At 36.6% G+C, this 17,313-nt stretch overlaps 5 protein-coding genes and 1 long non-coding RNA gene across 6 annotated transcripts in view; 3 read left to right on the top strand and 3 right to left on the bottom strand.

Moving 5' to 3' along the window:
- LOC111189489 (NACHT, LRR and PYD domains-containing protein 12-like) overlaps positions 1-17,313 on the bottom strand; it is a 382,248-nt gene that overhangs the window by 107,466 nt on the left and 257,469 nt on the right. The gene's annotated exons all lie outside the window — the stretch shown is intronic.
- The window catches only part of LOC125801287 (zinc finger protein 239-like), a 262,488-nt gene that overhangs the window by 165,759 nt on the left and 79,416 nt on the right, over positions 1-17,313 (top strand). The window lies entirely within an intron of this gene.
- Positions 1-17,313, top strand: part of LOC111197128 (zinc finger protein 665-like) — a 172,004-nt gene that overhangs the window by 75,275 nt on the left and 79,416 nt on the right. The window lies entirely within an intron of this gene.
- The window catches only part of LOC125801267 (zinc finger protein 271-like), a 251,973-nt gene that overhangs the window by 174,594 nt on the left and 60,066 nt on the right, over positions 1-17,313 (top strand). The window lies entirely within an intron of this gene.
- Positions 3,913-14,897, bottom strand: LOC125801485 (zinc finger protein 239-like). The gene is made up of 2 exons (XM_049478267.1): positions 14,649-14,897; positions 3,913-6,651 (listed from the first exon to the last, which is right to left on the bottom strand). The coding sequence occupies exon 2, from the start codon at positions 6,530-6,532 to the stop codon at positions 5,762-5,764; it is 771 nt and encodes a 256-aa protein (XP_049334224.1). The 5' UTR covers positions 6,533-6,651; positions 14,649-14,897; the 3' UTR covers positions 3,913-5,761.
- On the bottom strand, positions 15,077-16,179 carry LOC125801606 (uncharacterized). Its single transcript, XR_007438811.1, has 3 exons — positions 16,095-16,179; positions 15,875-15,957; positions 15,077-15,799 (listed from the first exon to the last, which is right to left on the bottom strand). It is a non-coding gene; the product is annotated as an uncharacterized LOC125801606 (long non-coding RNA).

Below are 17,313 nucleotides of genomic sequence, written 5' to 3'. Positions count from 1 at the left end.
CCCATGCATCCCTTTCTGGTGAGTAACTTCGATGATAAAGGTTTAAATAGTTTTGATTACTTCATGTTCAGTGGTGTTGCCTGAGCTAGTTACGTTGGCTTTGCTGATTTGGTAGCTTTAAACGCTTAACTAGAAACTAATCTGGGTATTGCAAGGCACGTGGCACGTTTGCAAATAGTAGTAGTGTAGTTTGAAGATTTTTAGTGACTTTAATAAAAAATTAATAAACAGAGTAGCCTACCTATTGACTAATGCCGTCAGTGCACTATCCAAATGGTCTGTATGACAGCAGGATCAGACAGCTCTATAGATTTTGACAGGCTGATATAAATACACCACGAATATAAACGATAATTTCATAACCTTTAAGGCTGGCTTGTGTAAATGACGTGTCCACTGCTTAAAATAGACATGCATCGTTTCATTTATTATCGCAATGCCGCGCGCGCGCTTTCCTTTACTGAAGCTAAACTGTTTGATTATATTTATGTCATATCAATACCATTTTAACGTTTTTCGTTTCTCTGTTTTGAAATTCGTTAGATTATATTTTTGTCAACATTTTGGTTTTATTTTCGTTTATTATTCTTATAATAATAATAGAATTTACATGATTTAAAGTAAGTCAATACTTACTTTTACTGGTAACTAGTTACTTTTATAGTGGGGTAACTTCGTTAGTAACTAGTAATTATTCAAAGTAAGGTGCCCAACGCACCCGACGCACAACGAGCAGGCTTATTCTATTAGCGTGAATAACATGAAATGTTTAAAATTAATACAGACATGTAGAAAAAAACGAAGACAAGCTGTAACCTAGATATAAATAATAATATCTTAATAATAATAGAATAATAATAAATAATATAATAATATGCCAATTAGGCATATTTATAGCAGTAGGGTATTTTAATTTTATCCCTGACTCTAATTCATTGAAGTTATATACCTGATTTGATCTTTTTCTGTACAATCCCTGCTAAAGTTTTAGGTGAAGAAGACCTAAAGAAGGTCAGTGCATGTTTCTGGAAAAATAAAAAAAAGTGGGCGTGGCATCGCAATGGTCCATCGCGATGTTGGGTCATAAATGACACAACCCTAGTATGGCACCTCCTCGTCCTCCTCCTCCACCAAAACATTTGGTCCAGTGGTGCTGACACACTAAAAAAGCTTTTGGAAGAGCATCTGTTTTAAGTTTAGCCACTTGGGTGGTGGCGCTTCATGGCTTCGCTCACAACCCACTTGTACACTTAATTTCACTTTAATTCTGTCTTTCACAAGCAGCGCGTTTGTGGTTCACCGGCATGGCCACATGGCATGGATGGAATATTCCATTTTAACGCGAAAGAGAGGGGGTGTGGACGGAATCTGTATTTCTTTGTAATGTATTGTGTTATCTTTGTTTCCATTTTAAACATACAAGAATCACCATTTATGAACACACTATCCGTGAATTACTGTCCAAAGGGCCCCAATTACCAGCTGTAGGCCTATGGAAAGTTTGCAGCTAGTCAAAGGGCCCCTACAGTGGGCTGCAGTGGGACGGGCCCTACGGCAGTTGCCTAGCAATGCCTCTATGCAAAGACCGCCTCTGCAAACAACACATATACAGAGAAGACGTAAAAGACTTCCTAAAATCAAACTTGGGTAAAGGGAGGAACTAGAAGAGATTGTGATACAGGGAGGAAAAAAGGAGGGAAAAAAAAGAAGCGAGCCAGAGCTCAGAATAAAAACTGGCATAGATTTATTTTCATGTAAAACTAAGATCCAACACTGAGTGACTGTAGACAGGTGTTTCAATTTCATTGTCCAACCCCGGTATGTCCCAAATGTGTCTATAAACTGGGTATAGGATATATATGATATCTCAATAAATTTTATAAAACATATTTTCTTTTTTTTTGTTTTCAGCTCAGAAAGTCCTTTTGTAACGTTTGTAATAATACTTTTTATTAATTTAAGTAATGTCTTTTTTTCCACAGATCTTTCAGACACATCCCATGTAAAAATGTCCCCAGAACTCGTCAAGCTAGTCATACGGTTAGCTTATTAGAATAGGCAGCAGTGACTTCATTTAACTCACAATAGAAAAAAGGGCAATTCTGTTTATATTCTTTTTCCTAAAGTTCATATTAATACTTGTAAAGGGTTAATCATTTAGTGGGTGTTAACATATGAACAGCTCAGGCATGAGGGATTGTGGTAGCTGCCTACCGTTTCATACACAGCCAGTCTATCTCTGCTCTCTCCTACTGGTATGCCGATTAGCTAAGTGTCAAACGGTCAGGTTGTTACCGTCATTTAATGGTCCATATTATGTCAATTTACATTTGAGATTTGTAGGTATATACATACACATATTCACACATATACACACACAGCCTGCTTAAGTTTTCCTGTTTTTGATGTGTCCATTTTTGTAGTTCCACAAACTGTAGTTTATTTTTTTCACCTGCATATCTGATTAGCCTAAATTTTACCCTGTATATTTAATTCCCAGCGCCAGAGAGCTTTATTTTCGTGAGAAATATTTCTTAAAACTGCATTGACACTAATGTGGTGACGTGTTTGTGTGTGTTGTGTTGGTACATGTAGATCAGGTGCAGCAGTGCTGCTGGGGTTTTTAAACACAGGGTTCAAACACCTTTTACAAGGTAAAATTCAAGCACTTTCAAGGCCCACTTTCAAGATTTTTTCAGCATATTTCAGTAAAGTGGAAAATTAATGATAACGGTGATATCTCAAAACTGTGATTCAGCGATAATCAATATATTGCAAAACTATTCTCCACACTTCACAGCGACTGAGCTACTGAGAAAAACTACTTATAAGTAAGTAAATAGCAGGAGTTATGGATTGATTGGTGTCAGTTTCACACAGTTTAAATACCAATGTTCTCAACATATTGAGTATCTCCAAATGATGAGAGTATCTCAAAATAATGAGATAGCATCCAATAAATTTCGTTCCACTTCACGATTGAAAGATTATTGATCTACTGTTCGAATTATGATGTATCTGGCATGATACGTCATAAAGAAGAAAAGGAGATCCAGTCCAAAATTGTAGTTCCGTCAGATTTTATTCAAAGAATCTTCTGAGCAAAACAGTTTTTTTGGATACATCAAAAATTTAGTAAAAAGATTATTGAAAAATTGAATTGAAATAAAAAGGTGAAAATAAGAGGAAAACCCAAAGGTGAAAAAAGTTGGGGTTTCCAGAGTTCTCGGCTGTGTGAACAGGACCTGTGGCTCTGTAGTCCCTCTCGGGAGAAGCTCTCCCGCCCAACTCTACTCTTCTTCCTAGACAGAGTCTAATAAATACAGGCATTCGCCTGGCCTCAGTCTAATAGTGTGTGAGGAGGCTCCTCACACCCCCCGGATCCTGATAAGCAGTTATTCATCCTATACGTCAGCCGAGAACTCGGTCACCCCAACCTTATCAGACTATAGATTACATGTACAGAAACTCATGGTTCTGCTGGAAAAAATCAATCATGCTAAGTTGCAAGAAAAACGGCCTTGCTTTGAGCACAAGGACACAATATACATACATTCTAAGTCACAATGTGAATCATCATGAATCGTGCTAAATGCTTGAATAACATACTGATTAAGTGAAATGCTGATTTAGTTACACACAGATTAACCCTTTAATCAATGAACAATGAACATAGTAAGGCAAAACTCCTCCGTATTCTTACACACTTGTTAATTCTTCACAAAAAACAAACAAAAAAATCATATATTTATGTTTGAAGCCCAAAATGTGGCAAAAGTTTGAAAAGTTCAAGGGGGGGCCGAATACTTTTGCAAGGCACTGTATATAGTGGTTGCTTGAATGTATGTTTGGCTGTGTACAAAAGCTTTTGGCTAAATGCTTAAGTTGAAAGAATAGATAAGATTGCAGATCTTGCAATATAAAAGCCTTTTATTGAATCACATAGATATGAATATGAGTAAATACATAAGGTGATGTAAAACAACGATAATAGCTGGTACTGGATAAAACAATCAATAAAGTAAATGGATTAGATATTTTTAGTACCTTTAGAGATATAAAAAAACCCTTTAGCAAAACGATACCAAATAAGGAAAAGATAACAGAGTATATAACTTTAGCAACACAACACAACCAAATATCCCTGTAGATTAACTTGCAGATTTTTAATCAGACTGACTGAACCATAGACCAATGAGAAAACCAGTAGAGCAGGGGTGTCAAACTCATTTTAGCCGAGGGCCACATTGGCATATTGGCTGTCCTCTGAGGGCCAGATGTAACTTATAAATGTAATAAAATGTAACCAAGTGTAATATAAAATGAATGTAATTACTCCTTAATGTTAAATAACTCTCAATATACTATTTATTCAATCAAATATTACAGTTGCATGGAAAAAATGTTTGCTTGTTGCTCTATTAACATAAATCCTTTTAATTTGTCATGTTATGAAATCCAAAAACTCCATCAATCAAGAACCAAACTATTCAAGTGAATAGAAATGACATTAAATACAAGTTACATTAACTTTGATCAAAACGTTTGATACTGAAATAAGGCTTAATAAATATAAAATTATATTTATTATATTTATAAAATCTGCATCAGCTTCTCTTTTTCTGGACATTATGGGATAAACGTTTGTATGTCTCAATTCCACCCGCGAAGTTACACCTTCCCTCCGGCAGGGTTTCCACATCAATGACTACACTGCCGTGTAGTGGCAGTAAGCCGTAACTTCACGGGTAATACAATCGACAAGCATTGTGGGAAATGTAGTTTTTGGTCAAAGAACGCTTCTGACCTATTTATTATAGACACTAAGATCTTACAAGCTCTCGCTTGGATGAGCCCACATTTGGCCCGCGGGCCTTGTGTTTGCCACATGTGCAGTAGAGGGAATCAAGGATCCTGCAGTCTTACTGCTGCATAGCCTGCTGAGTGTTGCTTTCAGTATGGAAACTACAGCTAGACCGTTTTTTTTTTTCTTTTTAACTCTGAAAAGGATTTTGTTGGCCTTTTGTTGCAAGCTAAGAATATTCTCTACTCCTAAGAATACTCTACTCCTTTAAACTACGACATCTAAATTTTAAAAGACTAAGTAATGCTAATCTAACATCTGGAGCAAACACTGGCAGTGCCCTCGCTCCAACTACAAACTACAAACGTGGAGTGGAGGAAAAAATAAAGAAAGTTTTTATATGTAAACAATTGAGAATGTGTTAAGGCTGTAAATGACATAAGTTGACCAAATGATCATTTCCTACTTATGGCAAAGCATATTCAATTTTTAAACCTAAAAATGTCCCAGAATGGTAAAATCCTCACTTTTGTTTATTATTAGTTCTAAAGCTAATGCTGAGATTTAATATACGATTTTACTCTGAGCTAGCATCATCGCTTTACTATTTATTCAGCATATCACTGAAAAAATTGTAAAAATGTATGTTCCTAGTTTATGCTGTTAGTGGTACCATTTATGATTCTGTGTGTAAAAACTTCTTAAAACACAACACTAAGTGTTGAAGAGCTCTGCATTAACTAATGTAGGTATACAAACATACATAAAAACACAGCATGAAATTCAGTAAACATCATCTCTGGATAAGATTCATTTTTCTGAACCTGTAAAAAGCCATTTTTAAACGAAGTTCTTGTAACAGAGTGAAGATTTTGTGCATGATGAGGGGTTTTTGGCTGTCTGAAAGATTTAAGGTTTGCATTTTTTATGGCAGAGGAACAGATTTGGGATACTTTTCTATCTTTTGTGAATGCACTGATGTAATATAAGTTCACTCTGTAAAGTAAAACTCTTCCCACAGTCTGAACAGTGATACGGTTTCTCTCCTGTGTGAATGCGCTGGTGTATTTTGAGACTACTCTGTTGAGTAAAACTCTTCCCACAGTCTGAGCAGTGATACGGTTTCTCTCCTGTGTGAATGCGCTGGTGTATTTTGAGATGACTCTTTTGAGTAAAACTCTTCCCACAGTCGAAACAGTAATACGGTTTCTCTCCTGTGTGAATGCGCTGATGCAGTTTGAGAGTACTCTGTTCAGTAAAACTCTTTCCACAGTCTGAACAGTGATACGGTTTCTCTCCTGTGTGAATGCGCTGGTGATTTTTGAGATCACTCTGTCTAGTAAAACTCTTCCCACAGTCTGAGCAGTGATACGGTTTCTCTCCTGTGTGAATGCGCTGGTGTATTTTGAGATGACCCTGTTGAGTAAAACTCTTCCCACAGTCGAAACAGTAATACGGTTTCTCTCCTGTGTGAATGCGCTGGTGCAGTTTGAGATCACTCTGTCTAGTAAAACTCTTCCCACAGTCTGAGCAGTAATATGGTTTCTCTCCGGTGTGAATGCGCTGGTGTATTTTGAGAATACTCTGTTCAGTAAAACTCTTCCCACAGTCTGAGCAGTGATACGGTTTCTCTCCTGTGTGAATGCGCTGGTGTTTTTTGAGATCACTCTGTTTAGTAAAACTCTTGACAGAGTGCTGATGTTTCTCCATGTTGGGACTTGGCTCCATCTGTCTGTGAAATGTAGCAAACAATTTCTGCGTTTTCTGGAGATTCTTCTGGATGGCTTGTGCTTCACCTCTTTCAGCAGTTTAACACTGTTCTTTATTAAATATCCTGGTTGTTTATTCTGGAAAAACAAAGAAAAAAAAAATGTGTATTAAAATAAAAGCAGGTCAATTAACCAAAAATAACTACCTACATTAGTTACACTATATGGAGAAAAATACTGGGACACCTTCATACTACAATAAAGGCTTCAGTACTTTTATCCCATTATAAATTCACAGACATTTTAATATGTAGTTGTATCTTGACTGTCAGCAGGCTGCAGCTGCAAAATGTATGTAGCAGAAACACTGCTGCTGTCCTGAGCACTGAATACAGTGTTATACTACTACTTTAGTAGTATCACACTTTACACTATAATCCATACTACTAAAACTTGAAGCTCGGCTGCGCTCCGGTCCACACCTAGAACCTCCCGCTATGAAGCCGAGCGGAGCGCAGTGCGGCCGAACCGAGTTCCTCGATTAGGCTCGGCCCTGATGCAGAATTTTAGATTTTAGATGCAGAATGAGCACACCTGATGCTTCCACAAGTGATTAAACAGGAGAGATAGTTGAGGGAGGCAGGTCTAATTCAGTGGTTCGGCTTTCAAAGGTCTGATAAACTTCAGCTTGCTCCCAATTGTGCCGGAAAGTGGAGTTGACTAGCAACGGTAATGCATCTAATCTGTTCCACCACCTCAAGCAGTTTCACTACACACAATATCTTCCTTATTCTGGCTGAAGCACTTATGTAGTTTATGTTGTATCTAAGTTATTTATAGTTGATATAGGTTTGTTTATTTGACGGTGATATCGTGTTCCTTTTATATAAATGAAGGCTTTCTGCATTCTTTATCCTGGATGAGGCACTTTTGTTTTGATCTGTTAAATATGTTTACAAAAGGATAAGAAGCTCTGCCTCTGTTGTAATGTAAAGTTATTTATATTGGTAAAATGTAAATAGGTTATTGGTTTGTGTTTGACAGAGATGTCATGTTTTTATATTGCTACATGCAAATAAAGGTGAGCATTAATTCATTCTGACCATTTTTTTTATTTCTAAAGTATTATACAGTTTTTTATGAGAGGAGGCTTTAAAGACAGTAATAGGTACAGATTTCCATTGCAGGGATTCCTAACAGTTTTTCTGAGGCCTTCCAAATGTTTATATCGATATCGAAATTATATTGTATCGACCGAAATTAAGGAATGTATCGTGATATAAATTTTGGCCATATCGTCCAGCACTAGCTGTAAATATGTTATACTGCTCTAACAAAGTGTATCTCATTTTATCTTATAAATATCTTTGTAATTTTCTGACTTGCAGTATATCTCTACCCCTCACCTTTTATAATCAAATATTTAGTTTTTCAATACAATAATTTCAGTGACCGGAAGCCGAAAAAGCCTGTATTAAATGTATATATGCTTGATGAAGAGTCTCGACCTACCCCTTCCTGTTTTTATGTTCTAGAAATTAGATAATATTACTTTTTTTATTCAGGTGTAGGACCATTTATGGGATAATTTATCTGCATACAATCACAGCTCCAGAAATGACATTAATCTGTTTTAATAAGGCAGTATGCCATAAAATATCGTAAGAAATAATGTTGCCAATATTTTTGAATATCATGAACTATATTACCCTGAAATATGGAGCCATATCACCCACCCCTAATTATCACATTCAGGGTAGTACTTTCTTGCTGTTTTAAGCAAAAGAAAAAATCACACTGTTTTCATTTCCTATTATATATCTTCTAGAGACATTTTATATATGTTTATGTCCAGTATAATTTATTTTACTTTAATCCTGCATATATGGAGTGCATTATTACCCAGCAAAAAGCTACACATCGGCCCTTCGTGGGCTAAGTGCGGGCACTGTGGGCAGGGGCTAGCCCATTAAAATTCCAAACAGGCCCAACATGGGTTTTCTGTGGGCAGCCTGTTCATTGGCTGGCCCACTCAAATCCTATAAAAGGCCGCTGTGGGCTAGCCTAAACTGGTCCAGTGCATTAATGCCCCTGTAGGCCCAGTGTGGGAATTATTTGGACAGCCAACACTTTGATGCTCCCACACAAATCCCAGGCAGGCCCACTGTGGGTCAGCCCAAATTTACCATACAATATTTTACAATCTGAAAGTTTGTGTCATAACAAGTTCATATGAAGGGTATCTGAATATTTTTTATTGTTTTTGTCTGTGAGAGCTAGGTAGATTAGCTAGCTTAGTGGATAGGAGCAACACTGTGTGAAATGTAGTATCAGCTCTGAAAGATTTTCTAAACCAAAAGTGGAGAAAAATCAAGGTACCACAGCAGAGTTGTGCAGAGACCTTTGGAGGGACACACACACACACACATAGTAACATCTCATATTTTTCAAGACATATACTGTATAGCTATACATTTTTATTTATAAAAATATTTTTATTTAATATTTTGGATAGCTACGAATTTGCTCCATGGTGCTGATTCATAATCTCACCTTTATTATTGGTAGTGCTGATAATAAATAAATAAAAATATTAAATTATAAATGTTTTTGTGCTTGACTATACACTTTGTGTAAGCCAGCAAGGTTATAAAAGTTACATATTTTTTTATTTTTGCATGTGATATTTAATTGTGAGGATCATGTAACCAACGAATCCACCCCCCTCCCCTCCCCCCTCCCTGCACGTGCCTTTACCACAGAGCAACGATCAAGCTTAAAGGCAAAGTCAGTGAGTGACTTTGGTCTGTCAAAGTGACTGAAAGGTAAGTTATAATTTCTGTTCTACTATACGCTTTTCTATTTTTTGCTAAGATATGCTAATGTGGTGCTAATGCAGTTACCACTCTCAGGTTATTGTAGCATTATAAGGGTAGCTATGTCGAAGTTAGCATTGTGCTAAAAAAAGTTAGCATTGTCCTAAGTTAGAATGAGAATTTACCTCACATTTAAATAACAAGAGGGGCTCCCAAGTTGGCAGCTTATCTCGGCTCTTGGAGAAAGACTGCTGTTAAGTAAGTGAACTTTGTATGTCAACAATAACCAGCTAAGGGAACAATGGCTTGCTAAGGGAAATATTAAGGGAAATGGAAAATGGAAAGATATCCACTTAAGCTAAGGGAAAGATAGCCAGTTAAGCTAAGGGTAAGATAGCCAGTTAAGCTAAGGGAAAGATATCCAGCTAAGCTAAAGGAAAGATATCCAGCTAAGCTAAGGGAAAGATAGCCAGCTAAGCTAAGGGAAAGATAGCCAGTTAAGCTAAGGGAAAGATAGCCAGTTAAGCTAAGGGAAAGATAGCCAGTTAAGCTAAGGGAAAGATAGCCAGTTAAGCTAAGGGAAAGACAGCCAGTTAAGCTAAGGGAAAGCTAGCCAGTTAAGCTAAGGGAAAGCTAGCCAGTTAAGCTAAGGGAAAGCTAGCCAGTTAAGCTAAGGGAAAGATAGCCAGTTAAGCTAAGGGAAAGATAGCCAGTTAAGCTAAGGGAAAGATAGCCAGTTAAGCTAAGGGAAAGATAGCCAGTTAAGCTAAGGGAAAGCTAGGCAGTTAAGCTAATGCAAAGCTAGCCAGTTAAGCTAAGGGAAAGATATCATTTTAAAAAGTTTTGGTATTTTTATGAACCTGATATCCTGATATCGGCCACCTCACATGTTTATAGAATGTAACTACCAGTCACACACAGTGACTGTAAAGGCTATTTATGTTTCACCATGAATAGCCTGAAGAAATTCAAATTCAAATAACTATCACTATATAAGAATCACTGTAATCAAATACAGTCTGCAAATTTCTCTAAAATTAAGCATTGTACATGAAAAGACACTAACAGATGTAGTATTTACCTGACTGCATTCTCATATCTCTATATTATCATTTTAAGAGGCCGTGAGAAGATCAATCATGCCACCACCAAAGGATGCAGAGATCGAGCAGGTTGCAAAGGTTTGGCTTTGGAATGCACGGGACCGTTCAGGTGGACGGAAGCATCGTCTCATGCAGTCTCTTCAAAAAAATAGTTAATTTATGATCTATGCTATATTAATGCATAAACAATATTCATTTTTGATATTATGATTAACTATATCTGTTCTATTTATGTAAAGTACATCTATTTTCTCCTTCATTATTATTGCTGAGATAAAAACCTTAATGCAAAAACTAATGTTATATTCAATTAGAATTTTTTTTTACTGGTTTGATTGGGATGACATTTTGGTTCCAAGTCTACAAGCAAGAGGAATAAAATTAATAATAGAGATCAGGGGTGGGTTTCCTGAAAGCTTCGTTACGCTAAGAACTTCGTTAACTCGTACTTAAGATTGATCGTTAATTAAAGAGTGTTTCCCAAACCCGTGCGTAACTAAAGTACTACGTAAACTCGCTCGCAGATTAACGAGTGCCCTCACCCAGTCGTTATTCTTAAGAGCTTCTTTAGGGGATCTCTACTTGCAGTTCATTACCTTAAACACCAGGGACCGCCAATTTTGAGGGAGAAAAATTATAATTTCCCTGCTTGAAGCAATTATATTATGTTACTATTAATTATAATCAATTATATATATATATATATATATAATTATTATTATAATAATTAATATTATTATATTATATTATATTATATTATATTATTTCCCGTGTCTGCTGGTGCTCCGGTTTCGTCCCACAGTCCAAAGTTCAGGCTAATTGGATGTTGGATAAAAATTGCCCCTTAGTTTTGAGTGTGTGAGTAGATGTGTCTGTGTGTCTGTCTGTCCTGCGACGGATTGGCGGCCTGTCCAGGGTGTATACTGCCTTCCCCCCGATGCCGGCTGGTATAGACTCCAGCCCCCCCCCCCCCCCCCCCCCCTCCCCCCGCGACCCTTAACGGATAAAGCGGTTGACGATGATTGAGTAAGTGAGTGAATGAGTTATATTATATTATATTATATTATATTATATTATATTATATTATATTATATTATATTATATTATAATGCCAACTTTCTCTGTGTAGTCTAACTGGGCATACTGGAATTGACCGATCAAACCCATAAATTATTAAAAATCCAGATTCCTGTAGATGATGCTCACGGTCTAAGCAAAGCTGCAAAGTCACCAAGTCCGTGGATTCTGTAATCAGGCTGTTATGTGGCATACACACACTTATATACACTTCCCACCAGCCCGGGAATTACAGCACAATACAATATATTTCCATGCTATTGGGAAAATTCCTGGTACTGTAGGTCCGGTGCAGGGGACGCCTGCAGGTGTCTTTACTCACACCTACACGTATTGTAAAGGGTATCGGTGAATGTGCAGGTAATATTTAATATTATTCTTTATTTAGGTGCTTCTAACCAACATTGTGGCCGTTCATCTGGGCAAACTCTGGGGTGTGTCAGCTCGCAAATATATAAATACCAGTCAAAAGTTGACATGTCTCATTTTTTATTTTTTTTTTACATTGTCGATTAATATTAAAACTATGAAAACAATTAATTGACGCATATGGAATTAACAAAAGTTAACAAAGAGGTGCATGGCCTTTACAATCCCCTGACCTAAACCCAACTGAGATGTTGATTTAGGATGAGCTGGAGCTTTACAGAGTGTGTGTGTGTGTGTGTGTGTATATATATATATATATATATACACACACACACCGGAACATACGTATATGTATTATTATATTATTTTTATATTATTAATAATTATAATAATAATAAATTAATATTATTATCAATATTACTATTAATAATATTAGTACAATATCTATTAATATAATATATTAACAATAATAGTTTTAAAAAAGAAAAAAAAGTTTAATGTTTATTAAACATTTATATATAAACATATGACTTATTTATTTAGCCATATGTATCTGTAGGAGTATTTTATTAATGCCAAAGTACATCCTTTTGTAATTTAAATTTCAAAATATGTATCATATTGATGATTACAACACTTTTTTACATTTTTAGGGTGTAATACTGAATAAATACTGCATAATAATCGATATTTGTGGATCGATTGAGTGCGCTGTTTCAGGGGAGGATTCAACAAAGACGCTCTTTAACCTCCTTTGTTAATTTTCACGTTGCGAAGCTCTTTGGGAAACACTCGCAGAACTGGCTCGTTCTTTACTCACGTCATTCGTTAGTTCGTTCGTTATTCGCTAAGGTTGATCGTGTTCGGGAAACCCACCCCAGAGGCTTTGTTCCAGTAGCAATAATAGTATCAGTTTATTATTCATCTACTATATCAGTCTAGTGCATTTAAGTATTTATTCAAGAATATGATTTGCTGTTTTTATTGATGTTATATATATATATATATATACATATATATATATATATTTTTAAGTTGTATAATTCTTTGTTATTTTGTATTATGTTTGATATTTATATCATACCGTTTCTTATAAATACTGTTTTTGCAAATGGAGATATTTATGCAGTACATGTTTATCTACATGCTAAAATATAAATTTGGGATTTAATTTACTTAAATACTGTTGTGTGTTGTTTATATTTTATACATGATACTTTGTAATAAATTTATTAATTTACTATACACTTTAAATTGTGTTATTTATATAATTGTTTTACAGGCAGTTGCAAAAAATGTCAAAGTGCCAATAGCACAGCTTTCTTTCTTGAAAAGTGTTCTCTGTTCAATATTGCACAGTTCTAAAAATTTGGGGCCACAATTGGTTTTCCGCTGAGGGCGTGTGTGTGTGTGTGTGTTAGAGCTCTGCAAATCTCTGTTGGCCCAATGTGCAAATACCCATTGGTCCGATTTGGGCTGCCCATATGGGGGCGGTACCGCACCAACCTCATTGGCCCATGTTGTGGGCATGTTTGCTGGGTTGTATCATGACATTATTCTCACCAAACAAAATCACATCATAAAACATTTTACTATTGCTAACACATTTGTAAATCTGTACATAAAAATACTGTGTGGAGCATGCACCATGTTTTTTTAATGCGTCACGAACAATGTAGAAAAATACTGAATAACAAAAGCAGTTTTGTTAAAAGGATACAGCAACTGGATATAGGGGCACATTACATTATTTTTAAAGGTAAGTTACAGTTTAGCCACCTTTACCTTATCAAGCCAATGCTAGCGACCTAGCCAAGCTAGCTAGCAATTCCAAACATCACATACTACCAACAGCGTGAATGTCCTAAAAACATGAATTTGTTATTAGTTGTTGATATATAGCCTAAATGGTAGGATAATGTACACACAGTTTGTAATGGTTAATCCTTTTCGTTATATAGTTAACTTTAACCGTTAGGTGTGTTATTCTGCTATAACACCACTGGGTCATTTTACAAGCTAATATTTTAGGTTTTTTTCTGTCAGGATGAGTGAGGCAGGCTGTGTGGTGAGGACCAGGTCGATATGATTACTCATCTATCTATCTAATTAATGTAAGCACTGATTTAACATTTTTTCTCTCTTTTTTAAAGAGCATAATATAAAATATTTCAGCATGAAAGCTCATATTTGTTAGCTGCTGGTTAACTAGTTAACTTTAGGGCATGGTATGTGTTCAGAAAGGGGGCAGGAGGTGCAGAAATTAATTAATATTGTCCATTCCTTAATTCCTCTGTGATGGGGAGCTGAAATTAGCTCTGATTATTTTTTTATTTGATTTATTTTTTCCGTTCCGCCTTAAATGCGGTAGCGCCTGCCGTCTGTTGCACCATTTAAGGTGGAACGGGAAAGTTAGCTAGCTAGCTAGCTAGCTACCGAAACGAACTACTAGCGAACTTTTTATGCTTGTTATGAAGAATTCAGCCATAAAACATCAAAACTACACAATAAACTAAGGCAATACAGTGCTAATCGTAATTTTTAACACGGAAAATACTTGCATTTGTGGGTTTCTTAAGGGAGAAATGGGATTCACCCTTAGAGCTGCATCGTTCTCGAACGACACATAACTGCTGAGCAGAGCTCGGAGAAGATCCAGTGCTGGTGGTGTAAATGCTGCACATGCTGAAGGTGGTGAAGGTGGTGTTGGTGTAGGAGTGAATGTAGAACAGCGTGATGAAGAAAGAGAGAGAGAGAAACTTCTCCATACCTTCTGTAGTTCAGCTGATCCTGCTCTTCCTCCTCAGGCGCTGCGAAAGAACTGCAGAGCCCGAAGCTCAGCCTCATTCGGGTTATGTAGAGCTCCGCCCCCTCCATATCACATTACACCCCATCACCGCGCTGAATGGAGCTAAACAGCTAAAACTCTCATTTAAAACAGCGTAGAACTACTTCTATGGGGCTTTTCTTTCATTTTACAAATTAGAATAAAGTATTTCACTAAAATAGGAAAGAAAATATTTTTTAATGTGACACTTACGAGTGGTGGCTTCTAGCCATTTTTACCCATGCACTTATATACTGACTAAGCCACTCCCGTTAAAAGGTGGGAGAAACCCAAAAGGAATGTGAAGGACTCCCCCTTCACAGATCCCGACTGTGTTAAAACAGTCTATAGAGGCAGAGTTTGATATCAAAAATACTTTTATTCACAATCATCAAAAACACAAACATAAAACCCACAATGAATCTCCACTGAATTGGTTGACACTGACAATACTTGGCTTTAGCACATGAACACCAGTTTTGGATGGAATAAAGCAAACCAAAAATAAAGGATCCACAAACCCCACAGCTTAACACTACACTGCACACCACACCAAACAAACCATAATGGGGAGGACTAGCTTGGATTCTTTCTTTGGTAACTTCAAAAATACTGTTCAACAAAACACACTAGATGAAAAGAAACTCAAGTGTGGCAGAGTATTAATTTGAAAAAAAAAAAAACCCACAAAACCCACAAAGTTACTGAAACCAATGAAAAAAGAAAATAAACTAATTAAATTGAACCCAAAAAACAAAGAATTACAAAATTAAACAAAACTTAGCTACTACAATAAATTATGCAGATAGTCATAGCCAGAAAACAATGCAAAAAAATAAATAAATAAAAGCACCAAAAAAAAAATTAACAAAACAAAGAAACCACAGAAACTAAAGCAATCAATACAGAAATTATAAGGAAAGAAATACAGAAACTATCCAAAAAAAACCCATAAATGTACCATCAAAAACAGTAGAGAACCATTAAGAAAACAGTAGAAATGACATTAGAAAACAAGATTAGAAACACAGTAGAAATCAGGAAACAACAGAAAACAGTGGCCAATATCCTCAACTTTCAGCCATGCACACGTCCTGCCAAGACACACATAATTATTCAACATTTATTTATTTGTTCATTAGCTCAACCAAATTAAAAATGTTACATACCCTTGCCGTCTTGAGAGAAGCACATGGAGGGAAAGGGAAAATCAGGAGCACCCCAGCCTTCTTGTGAACTTGCACAATGAATACTAAAAACCCAGTTAAAAAATATACATAATATATAATTTTACTACAACCCAAAACAATACAGACCTTAAGGTACTTGGAGTGTTGTAAAATAGCTAACTTGTACAACTGTGTACAACCACTGCAATACACAACATACCTCTTTCCAATGTATGATGAGAGTCAAGTGAAACAGCAGCACCTGCCCCAAACAGTTCTCTGCTCTGTCTCCACTCCTCTCCAACATGCACACCAACAGCAGCTAAATCATTAAAACACTGCACTATCCAGCAACACCTACACAACACAAGCACTTCATAAAATCAGCCAGATAGCACAGATAAGTATAAGCTGCTACAAAAACTAATTAAAACCATTACCTTCTCTTGCTGCTGCTGCTGCTGCCCAAGCACGTAATGGAGGCCAGGTACTCTCCCCACTAATGAGCTCACCTGCAGCTCCCCTCGCCACCGTCTTTTTATTCTTAAAGGGGCAGGTTGCCTATTAGCCCTCAACGCTCCCAGGTTTTAGTGCCCACCGGCTACATTAAAATAATTAAAACTGCAGTTTAAAAGCTTTAATATTGATCTCTGCAGGTCTGAAACAGTTGATGTTGTTCTGTGTTGAGAAAATTAGTAAAATTTTCAGTCTCAAACATTTTCTAAACATCAGCTTTATTCGCCAAGAGTGTTTACACACACAAGGAATTTGTTTCCGGCTGTTGTTACCGCTCTACAATTATAAACAACACAATATACAGAGAAGACTATGAAGACAATGAACAACTTCATTATAGATGAGTAAAGTGCAGTTGCAGTATTATACAACATGTATAAAGTGCAGTATGGCATGTAAACAACAGTAAACAGCAGCTCAGTTCTAGTTATTAATAAGTTTGATGGCGATTGGAAAGAAACTTTTACTCTGTTATGGCGTCATTTTACTGCCAATAGTCGAGAGTGAAGTTTTTGAATGCAAGAGCCTATGTCATGCAGTGCTCACGCATTTTATTGGCTCACGTGTAAAATATAGGTGTGCTCTCACAAATTTACCATGCTCTCTCTCAGATTAACTCTCCTCTTGTACGAATATGCGCGCGCTCCCTCACTGCAACAAAGCTGACAAAGGTCTCCAGCCAATCAGACGTGGCAACAGGATTTGACCAATTAAATGCATAATGCCCCTTTTCTGCCTATATTTTACACGTGAGCAAATAACATCCGTGAGCGCTGCATGGAGTAGGCTCTTGCATTGAAAAACACTCTCGACTATTGGCAGTAAAATGACGCCATAACTGTGTCTGTTTGATTTTGTGCTCAGGGCTCTGCAGCGCCTGCCAGAGGGTAGTAGGTTAAATAGTTTGTGTCCAGTGTGTGGGG

The sequence above is a fragment of the Astyanax mexicanus genome, chromosome 4 (assembly GCF_023375975.1).
Source record: "Astyanax mexicanus isolate ESR-SI-001 chromosome 4, AstMex3_surface, whole genome shotgun sequence".
Taxonomy (NCBI): domain Eukaryota; kingdom Metazoa; phylum Chordata; class Actinopteri; order Characiformes; family Acestrorhamphidae; genus Astyanax; species Astyanax mexicanus.
This window is presented reverse-complemented; position numbering and strand designations above follow the sequence as displayed.

Coding starts and splice junctions, on each gene's coding strand:
- LOC125801485 (XM_049478267.1), bottom strand. CDS start 6,532: ATGGAGCCAAGTCCCAACATGGAGAAACATCAGCACTCTGTCAAGAGT.